General features: G+C 31.8%; 1 protein-coding gene across 2 annotated transcripts; it reads left to right on the top strand.

Annotated features, from left to right (window-relative positions):
• The first annotated feature begins 271 nt into the window (after positions 1–271).
• Positions 272–5,444, top strand: LOC8259752 (Golgi SNAP receptor complex member 1-1). Of its 2 annotated transcripts, none has more exons than XM_048378516.1 (5): positions 272–734; positions 1,913–2,152; positions 3,170–3,337; positions 4,511–4,624; positions 4,743–4,934. In XM_048378516.1, the coding sequence occupies exons 1-5, from the start codon at positions 696–698 to the stop codon at positions 4,761–4,763; spliced, it is 582 nt and encodes a 193-aa protein (XP_048234473.1). In that variant the 5' UTR covers positions 272–695; the 3' UTR covers positions 4,764–4,934. The 2 variants fall into 2 exon arrangements, with proteins under 2 accessions (XP_048234473.1, XP_015579741.2); XM_015724255.3 differs by lacking the exon at positions 4,743–4,934 and adding an exon at positions 4,957–5,444 and having other exon boundaries at positions 281–734.
• Positions 5,445–10,760: the final 5,316 nt, after the last annotated feature.

Genomic DNA, 10,760 nt, shown 5'->3' with positions numbered 1-10,760 from the left:
GACAAAGGAGTCCGGTTTCTAGTTCAAGTAAATTTATATTTTAGAAAATGATAAAATCGTTCAAGGAATGATGATGCCTAAATGTTACTCAACTTCATCTCAGGTCTAATGTCATTAATAATAATTTTGGATTAATAAATTGATGCTAAATGTGATTTAATCATATTTCGGCTGGATCACAGAAATAAAAATTAAAAGGATTGAATTGATCAAAACTAGAAGACGGTTTAAGGTTGTAAGTCTTCTTGATCACATTTAAGAGGCATCTGATCCGACTCCACAATTACGTTCACTATTAATATTATCATCGCTAGGCTTCCTTAGATTGCCACCGGCAGCAGACTGTGACATTTGTTTTCCTATTTTAACTATATTTTATATAATATCATTAAAAAAATTTAGGAAAAGAAAGAATTTAAACAAAGCGTGGTCAAAAAAAGAAAGAAAGAAAGAAATAGGTAGGGGTTGAGAAATGATAGTTTCCAAATGAATTAGGTATTACGCAAAGCCACAAATTGCCGTTGGGAGAAGCGGACTATCTGTCTCCTTCTCTAACCCAATTCCTAATCAATCCGATCTCATACACCAAACCCTAATCCTTCTTTTTAATCAAAATTAAACAATACATATCATTCTCATTCAGAATTTCCATTTCTCGAACAAGAAGAAGGAAAGAAGAAGAAGAAGTAGATCAAATGGATGCGCCTAGCTCATGGGACGCTTTACGGAAACAGGTTCCACTCATTTTGTTATTTTGATCTTTATTTGTTTTCCGTTTTTAGTTTAGGTGAATTTTTCTTATTGCTGATATCTTTTAATTTCAATTGTAATGGAAAGTTATAATTTTAATTTCTATATTTATTTTGGTTGGCTTGTAGACTTGTAGTTGATAGATTTATCAATTTTGCAGTGTGAATAATTTGATATTACTACTTCTTTAAGGAGAATTAATGGAGATCTAATTTCTCACGGAGGATTAGTTACTTATTAGATTGTGAATTTATTCAAAATTCGATTCCGACGGTTAAAGGAAAGACCTTTGTTTAATGCAGTTTAATCGGGTGGTTTTTTTTTTTTTTCTCGTTGGTGATTCCAAACACATTTGAATTGAGGAACGCTATGCATTATTGATGATAGTAAGCATGTGAGGTTATTTTGAACTTGGATTTAATCTTCTTTTCTAGATGAAGTAACTACCATATGTATATGCAATCAAATACGTAGGCGAGCTGGTTGCAATGTTCAACATTGCTTGTTTTGTTGTTATCCCTAGTTTGTGTGAATTTGAGGTCGCATATAAATTAGTGATTATGTGAAAACGTTGCCGTGGTTTTATTAGGAACAACTAATTAATTGTTCCTTCTGTAATACATCTGCTTGAACCGCCAAAGCACCATAGGGTACATCCACTTTTTGCTAATATGCCCTGTGTTTATTGTCGCACTTAGAGTGATTGCTTCAACCTCCTTTTGAAAATCAAAATACATGATAGATGTAAACATTATGAGCCTTATCAACTGGAACAACTTTGTAGCTATGTTTTTGCAAAAAAGAATGGAAAAGTGGACAACAAGCTGCGATTTAAGCAATTTAAATTTTCGTTTTTGTTTTTTGAAAATATACTTCTCAGTGATCTCTCAAAGATGGTTCCAATTTCCAATCAATCTTTCATTCTAAATTTGGACCAAAGTTAGAGCATTACCTAGTAAGTATAAATTTGCATCCTGCAAATTAATATCTTGTATGCTGTGAAACATAGAGTAGGCATGATGAGAATGAAAATCCTCTCGCTGCTGGTTTAGGATAAGTGTTGTTGCTTCTTAGTAGACAACCTTTTATGAGTTTTTTATCCTTTGGCTATTACTTATTCTTGATTAATTCTAGAAAATGATTGCCTAAGTGGTGATTGCAGGCAAGAAAACTTGAAGCTCAGTTGGATGAGCAGATGAATTCATACCGTAAACTGGTTTCCTCAAAGGGCTCTATAAAAGTTGATGCTGCAGAGAATGATCTTGAATCTGGTGTAGATCGACTCTTAAAGCAGCTTCAACAAGTGAATTCACAGATGCAAGCGTGGGTGTCATCTGGAGGTTCAGAAATGGTTTCTCATACCTTGACTCGGCATCAAGAAATTCTTCAAGATCTCACTCAGGTATTATGCTATTAGTTAATGTTTTAAAATGTGATTTGAACTTATTGTGTATGTGACCTTGATGTAAAGGCATAGTATGCGTGGTCCCTTAGGAAATGCTTTGTGTTGCTTTACTAGGTTGTGGACGCATGAGGCATGCCCCTAATGAGTTCGGAAACCGATCTTGCCCCTTTTTAGCTTGTGTTTATAAAGCCCTTGTCTACTGAGAAGACATCAATATTTTTCTCTCTCTTCCTTCTTGCACCTGTTTAGGCAGTTAGAAAGAGAACCAATTTACTTTCCTTACTATTTGAAATTAATCTTTTCACTTTTTCTATGCGAGCTAAAAGAAAAAGGTAATAAAAAAAGAGCAGGTTTGATATCTCCTCCTTTGGAAAGAAAAGCACCTGGAATGTATCTGCCAACTTGAATTTTGAGAAGTGAAAATTTAGTAGGCATTATTTATTGCTAATACTTGAATTGTGCTGGTTTTCCGAGATGAAGCTTACCTAATCTATTTGATGTCAGGGACATATGTGTTTATCCCATTATGCTGAATGCCATGTTACTGGAAAAGGCTTGCAATTTTCTTGTGGATAGCCTAATCCAAAATGTGGATCTTAGCAATTTGGAATGTCAAAATGAGAATCCAAAACGCAAACAATCATTAGTAGTGAATCAAACAGTTCGAGTCATGGAAAAATTAAATAATTTTATGATTCTGCTGCCAATTCTGGGACTTGGCTAGCGTTTGTAGCATTGAAGTAGTTAATACAGTGTTTGGAAATAGATTACATTTTCATTCTTATTCTGGTTTGACATGTTATGTTGTTTTTCTTTTAACCTTGGTCTTGACCCTGTGAAACATGAGACTCTTCCGTACTCAAACAGTAGAAGAGAGAAGAATGACTTTATTTTTTTGTGAATTTGGTGGGATTGGTCTCATGCTATCAACTGAATAAGATTTTCCTTAGCAATGCAATAGATCGTGCCATTTTTAATATAACTTTTTTGGTGTTACAAATGATTGAAGTGCAGGAATTTCATCGTCTCCGTTCCAGCCTGAGAGCTAAGCAAGAACATGCTTCACTTCTTGAGGATTTTAGAGAGTTTGATCGGACAAGGTTAGACTTGGAAGATGGTGTTGGTTCTACGGAACAAGCTCTTCTTAGAGAGCACGCATCCATTGGTAGAAATACAGGACAGGTATGTAAAAAAATTACCCCTTCTATTGTATCATATTAGGTGCGTGTTTTTGTGGAGCATATGCTTGCATGTGCTTTCACTTTCGTATCCTCTTATCTATTTGAATTTTCTTTTTTTTTTTTTACTCTTTCTAATTTAATCATATATGATCTAATAATCTCAAATCGTCAGAAATGTAAAACCTATACGTTCATATAAATATTTTTCAAATTTGAAAGAATTTGGTTGTCTGACCCTGAGACCTTTCAAAATGTGAATTTCCAAGTCCTATCATCGTTCACATCTTTTATCAGTAGCATACAATTATAAATTGGTGGCAGTGTTACAGATTGGTTTACCACATACATAGTTGTTCTGCACTGGAGGGTTGAGAGTCTCACTTCTGGTGAATGTATTTTATTTTAATCTCCTGAAGTTCATAGAGGGTTTCTTAATCCTGACTTGCATCCCAGATTTAGGCTTGGTTGTCTCAATTATGTTTTCCATGTCAGTATGCATGTGCATGTTCTACGGAAATGAAAAAAAGCAGTGTCGGGGTGGGTCTGGATGAACACACTCTCTATGGTGTATGGATCATGGAAACTTTACTAATGCATGGAGTGTGTGGCTTTATTTGAGTCATATAAAATGATATTGTCATACAAGAAGATAACTTATTCTGCTTTTATCTCTAAAAGTAGTCAATATGAGGGTAGCACGATCATATTTAGGATAGTGAAATAATTGTATTGCCACATTTAAAGCTCCTTAGTTCAATTGTTTTTTGTCAATGGTGACTTGTTATTTTGTGCAACATGGGTTCCACTTATTAGTGCTCTGAGGCAAACATTCTTGGTTGGATTTTTCAGTGTTAATAATAGTGTGCTATAGGGCCATTCGTGTTCCACAGTGGGAGTGTAGCATTTTGGTGTTGAGAAAAATGGTGCTAACTTTCTTTGTTGCGTGGTGGTATTATGTTCTTGCCATTCTTGAATCTTGAAGTTCCTATAGCTGACTATTCACCATTTTCCTATCTCATTGCTCAATAACACATGATAGCCAACTTCTTTTCCTAAAAATATTCCAAGTTCTAACTATATATATGGTATTTTATGTGTATTTCACATAGTATATCATTAAAATTTCCTGCTAATTCAATTCATGAAGATATTTGTTTGTCGTCTGGTGTTGCAGATGGATAATGTGATTTCACAAGCTCAAGCAACTCTTGGTGCACTTGTACTACAACGTTTAACTTTTGGGGGAATCAATTCAAAGCTCAGCAATGTCAGCAGCCGCCTTCCAACGGTAAAGAAACTTTCCTTTCTTAGTTACATATGTTGCAAATGTTTCTTCATTTCTGAAATGTTGTACTGGATCTGATTTATGTGGCTGTCAAGGAATTATTTCTTTCTGCTATCTGTAGTGCAGAGATCATTTAAAATGAGCTTACATGCTCGGGAATTTGTTGAATAAAGAGTAGTCCTGCCACCAGAGTTTATAGTGAATAGATAATAATAAAATGGGGACTTCTAAGAATCAGATGCGGATGGAAAGGGATTAGATGATGGAATGTGACAACAAGAAGATGATGTTAGTTTATGCACTTTGTAATGTTCTACTTTGACATAATGGTGCAGGTAAACCACATTCTTACTGCAATAAAGAGGAAAAAGTCGATGGATACCATAATACTTTCCCTGGTTGCATCAGTTTGCACTTTTCTCATCTTTATTTATTGGTTGACCAAGTAAGAACGTCATATCATGTGGGTGCTTGTGGTGAAGCAGCCCTATCCATTGACTGTTAAACGAGGGTTGTGGATTTTGGCGTGTCTATGGTGGCATCACTAGTGGAGAATATATTGTAATTTTTTCTTTTTTATTTTTATGTCCATAAAAAGTAAAATGTCATTACAAAATTTGTGTAGACAAAGATGATCAATAGGAGGCTGAGACTGTGATATTGCATTGTTACTTTCCACTCGTACTTGGCCCTGGATTAACCAGGGACAGGGTTGTTAAATAAGCTATGTTTTGTAATCTCTGTTTTTCGTGAACGGCCTGAATCACATTTTGTAGTACAAGGGGTATGAATCCAGAAAGAAAAGGAATTTGTTATTATAGAAGTGGTTGTGCATGTCTGTGTTCATTGTTTTGCATGGGCCGACTTTACCATTTGGAAATAACTGTATATACATTGTTAGAGTTCTTTTATATTCGCAATTATTGGTGGCCAATAAATATCTTCTTCGTCGAAAGGAAAACTAAAAAAAAAGAATTGTCCAAAATAGAGATATGTCTATTAGCAAATTTTCAAGTGATGTTTTAGAATAATTTTAAACATCAAGAAATTATTTTCAAAGCCATTTTTCATCTGTAACCACAAAAAATTAAGAAAGTTATATTTTAGAAATATAGTCTTTTTTTTATTGTAGAAGAAATAATTGTTTAGAAACAAATAATTTGGCAGGGACAAAGGGTACATAAGTTTTTTAAGTATTGAATCTGTCCCTGTTAGGATGGCAATGGCAGGAAGGGTATCGGAAGGAGTAGCAGGATGATTTTTTTGTTGTGAGAAAGGATGTTGGCATAATTGCAGTCATAATAATGTAATATATTGACAGCATTGTCTGGTTTTAATATGATGGATTCTTAAGGAGGAAGTCATGATGGTGTGTGTATTTTATAAACTATCTCATTACAGTTCATACTTAATTAGTCGTGCCTAATAATTATAAGAAAAAACCAATTTGTACTCTTTTGGACTATGGTCAGACACCAATATAGAAAATTATTTTTGGATGGTCAAACTATATATAAATATACACTATTCTTGTACTATAATACACATACTTTTATGTCACACTTCTTTCCTATGAGGCTTAATATGATATGAAGTGACTCCAGAGCAGATGTTTTTTTTTTTTTTTTTATTTACTTAAAAAAAAGAAGAAGCTTTACATATTTATAAAAATGAAAATGAATTGAGCCAAATAATTGGCCTTTGAGCAAGACCAGGTGTTTATTTGCTTGGACACCAAAATGAGAGAGAAGAAGAGAAAGTATGAAATTGATTGTGACATGTTGGAGTGGAGAGAAGTTGTCATCTTCAAGTAGCAATTGATATTTGAATGGGTTAGGATAGGATAGGATAGGATAGTGATGGAAAAGTTCATGACTTTCTCTTCAAACTACTTCCATAAACACTTCACTTGTACATTAAAGACAGACATAGGAATCTAATTTGAGATTTTCAGGGTCCAATTTGATTAGACAAAGCAAACCCAAACCCAACATTCAACAATCATTTTTCTTTTTCTATTTGCCATTTTGACAATCCTAATGAATTCTATTCAAAGTGCTCTCATCCCCAGTTCCCACTCCCTCTCTCTTCCTCGTTACATCCATCTTTTACTTTCTCTATTTCATATTTATTTGCATATAAAGTGCTTTTCTTTCTTTATGCTACCTATAGGTTTAAAAAAAAAATTTATTCCAGTTTTAGAGATAATTAAATGTTAAATTATATATAATTAATTTTTAATATAATCTAATAGAATCGTATTTATTATATTTTTTTTGCATAATCCATAGAATGTAATATGTCAATTAAATTTTTATTAATTGTCTTTAAAAGTAGAAAATTAAACAATTTCATAATAGAATTTCATTCATTTATATTAATGAAAACCTTTTATGATGAAAGATCTACAAATAGAATCACTGATGGTCCACAATATATGGCCAGTTCAACCTCAGTGAATAATAACTATATAAAAAAGGATTATCTTCGAGTGATCATTCTACATTTGCAAAATGATATTATATATGTGTATATATATTTTCTTTTACTTATAGCATAGGACAGCACTATGGGAGCACATTAAGAGGAGTCTCTCACATCAAAAACTTGATTCATCTAGTTGTCGGCCACTTGTCAAAGTCTCTACGCAATTAGAGACATCATAAAACGACAAAGGCTTAATCTCTTGTTGACATGTGGGAATGTCCCATATGGGTTTCCTTGTTTAGGTCACATGGGAGTTTCCATTTGGACTCATTTCCCCCTATTTATTGAGTGTTGAGTGTCCCATTGAGGAACAAAAACAAGTGTTCTTATAGGTGGAGATTGTACTTGTTTTTGCTCTTTCGTGCATTTTTTTTTACTACCCTAAAACCAAGAAAGAGATACAGGATTAAAAGGGTTTTGTTTTATCCATGTGGAGTGCCTTGTTTGTGGGCTCAAAACTAGAAAAATTGTTTCATGAGCCTCAATTCTTTCTTTGGTTTGATAAAGGAGATGAATAAAGGAACTAATCCTAATGATTCTCCATTTCCTTTTTTTCCATTGTTTGTCTATATGTTTTGCTTCTGTTATACAATAGTAGAAGAGAAATTAATACATGAAGTTATGACTCCTGGCAAAAAATCAATTCTAAATCCATCCATTATGTAGTACTATAACATTGAGGATGAAACCTATATCGTTTTTTAATTTTTATTTAAATGTATTAAGCAGTAAAAAATATTTATTGAATTAGTTAGACTCGGAATCATAAAATCCAAAATCACCCAATGAGGGAACATATAATCCATCTAAAAAATATTTTAAACTATAAAATTATTTATAAAATAAAAAGTTACAGGAACGAAACAATCAATCTATTGATGGAACTTTTTCTTATTGTCTAAGTATAAGAAATCAATTTCTTTGTTTCCTTGTTTTCTTCTTTTAGTAGAAGAAATCAAAAATCAGTTCAAAATTGGAAAATGGCATTCAAAAAATGTAGGCTGAAAAGAAAGAGAAAGTGATGGGAAGTTAAGTTATAATGTGCACTTTTGATGTACAATCAATGGCATACCATATTTAAAAGAGGCAAAAACGAAGTAAGTAGTACCACTTGTTTATTCATGTTATAATGACTGTCTACTATGATTAGCCAAAGTAAGCCAAAATTAATGTTGCTTAATTTTCACATCAAAATATTTCAAGATTGAGTCACATTATTGTATGTTATCTCCAAGTCATTATCACCATTTCGGTGTATATTTAACAGTTGATTTTTATTAGTAATATAAACTAATACAATAAGTTAATGAGTTATGTCATCAACTTTTCTTTATTTGTCATTACAAGGATCCTACTCATCACCCCTAAATTGGGGAAATTCGTAATATATATAAATACTCCAATTAATAATGAAGAAAGAACCCTTAATTAGATATATGGGTTTAGGGTTTTCTTAACCAAAAGAAGGATAGATGTATATTGACATTCAAACCGCAAACAATGTTGATCATAATATTGCTATATATAATATTTCCACATGATCATAGAATAGATATTTGATTATTATGCGGAACTACTTAAATATTTAATCATTGAATAAGTTGTTACAATTATCTCTTGTATTTATTATCGGTAGAAAATTATTTCACAATAAAGCCGAAGATGTTAGGTGAGATTTCAAGAATAATTTTATATTCTTAGCATATGTTTGTATGTAAATGTCTACCGAGAATGAAGCATAAAGAGTATGAAAATCGAACTTTAAACTTATTTTATCACAAAGACTCTTGATATTTTCTCAAAAAATTGTTCCGAAATAGCAATTATGTCTCAAAATAATTATGTTACACATATATTGGTTTATTTATTTAATTAAATGTTTATTTAACTTTTGATCCAAGGCTAAGTCTTTAAAGAACAACCCCACAAATGAAACCTTTTGATGAACCTCGGACACAATAAAGTGCCAGACTGCATGCTGCTCTTAGCCTTGATGATGAATTTAGCTATCAATAATTCTTCCAGGTTGATTCCAACCAAATGCATGTCTTATATCATTTCTCTTTACTCCTTTTTCTATCTGTGCAATCAAAATAATTAGGTAACTATGTTGAATTCTTAATTTCTTCAATATTACAACCTCTCATTGCTTAATTCCCATATCATTTCTTTATATTAATTATACTATATATAGTATATAATAATAATAACATCAAATTGAAGCCAAATTTGATGTTACCATAGTCATTCATCAAAATATTTCTTTTTCCTTTTTTTTTTTTTTTTTTGTTCCTTTCAAGTGCTCATCATATATTGGTTTATTCTTGATCATTTCTAAAAACAATTCTCTATAATAATAATAATAGTTGTTATTATTAATCTAAACCTTACAAAAGTATCATAGCATGCAAAAATTCAACAGAATATGCATCCTAGATAAGCTAGTTACCAGATTCTGAAAATCTATGGTTTTGTTTGGTTTGAAGAGTTTGCTTTTTGTTTTTTTTATATGCTTAAAATTAATTAATCATAGTTGTGTTTATTATATAGTTTCAGTTTTTGTTTTCTTCTGAAAATTAAAGATGAGTGATTAAGATATGTGGGGATTAACTAATCTTCCAAACTAGTTCAATGATCAAGAATTATTCAAAATGGATATAGTACAATCAAACAATTTTTATAACTAATCTCTATGTTAATTATCATTAAAATATACAGCAAAAGAAAGGGTAGTTAATAAAACAAAACTAAAGTACAGTGATCTTCATGTGTGGAATTTATCAAGGTTATTTAAAATGATTTTATATTGAAATCTCTGGTCTTACGTAACATACCTAAAACTATTGTTTTCTAAAATCCGTAGGTAGAATAATGCTAATCTCATGCTCAGTTCAAGAAATTATGTAGAAGATGGTCCAATATGAGAATATATGAAATTTCCTCACAATTGTTGCAGGAACACTAATCTCGATCTCATGTATATTGGAACACACTCATTGTTATCTTTTATAAGAACTAATAATCTTCTTAGGATTAGTGTCATCCCCAATTACTGATAAGTTAAATGCCTGATCCAAATACATTGCCTAAAATTTCATCTACTCTATGCTTATTAATTTAGGTTCAATTAAATGACTTTATCGAGCCACTTACTGGTTTTGTAGCAAGGGAAACTTCCACTTCAAAGTTGGAAATTGTTAAAATTTCATTGAATCAAGTGATTTTAACTTCAAATGGGAATTTGTAGGATATAAACTCGCTATCAAACATGCATAGTTTCTTACTGCTCTTTTTGCAAAGGGGAAACTCTCACTTCAAAGTTGAAGCCATTAAAGTTCACAACCTTTCTTATATTAGTGATCACTTCAAAACCCAGATTTGCCATAATTTAATTTTCTTATAATGGCAATGACTTGTAATTCATACTTACTATTCTTAGCCGGCAAATTTAGATATGAGAATTAGTTTCCTTTTTTCTTAAAGAAAATATTTTTTTTTTTAAGAAAAGAAAAAGAAAAGCATGTTCTATTCCTTTCATGAACTTTGCTTCAAGTTAATGCTATGCCTAACTCATAACTTCTTTACTCTGTTCTTTTACCATTCTCTTTAGTTGTCTATCTGATTGCATTAGATAAAATGGAGAAACATAGAT

Source organism: Ricinus communis, chromosome 8 (assembly GCF_019578655.1).
Source record: "Ricinus communis isolate WT05 ecotype wild-type chromosome 8, ASM1957865v1, whole genome shotgun sequence".
NCBI classification, from domain to species: domain Eukaryota; kingdom Viridiplantae; phylum Streptophyta; class Magnoliopsida; order Malpighiales; family Euphorbiaceae; genus Ricinus; species Ricinus communis.
This window is presented reverse-complemented; position numbering and strand designations above follow the sequence as displayed.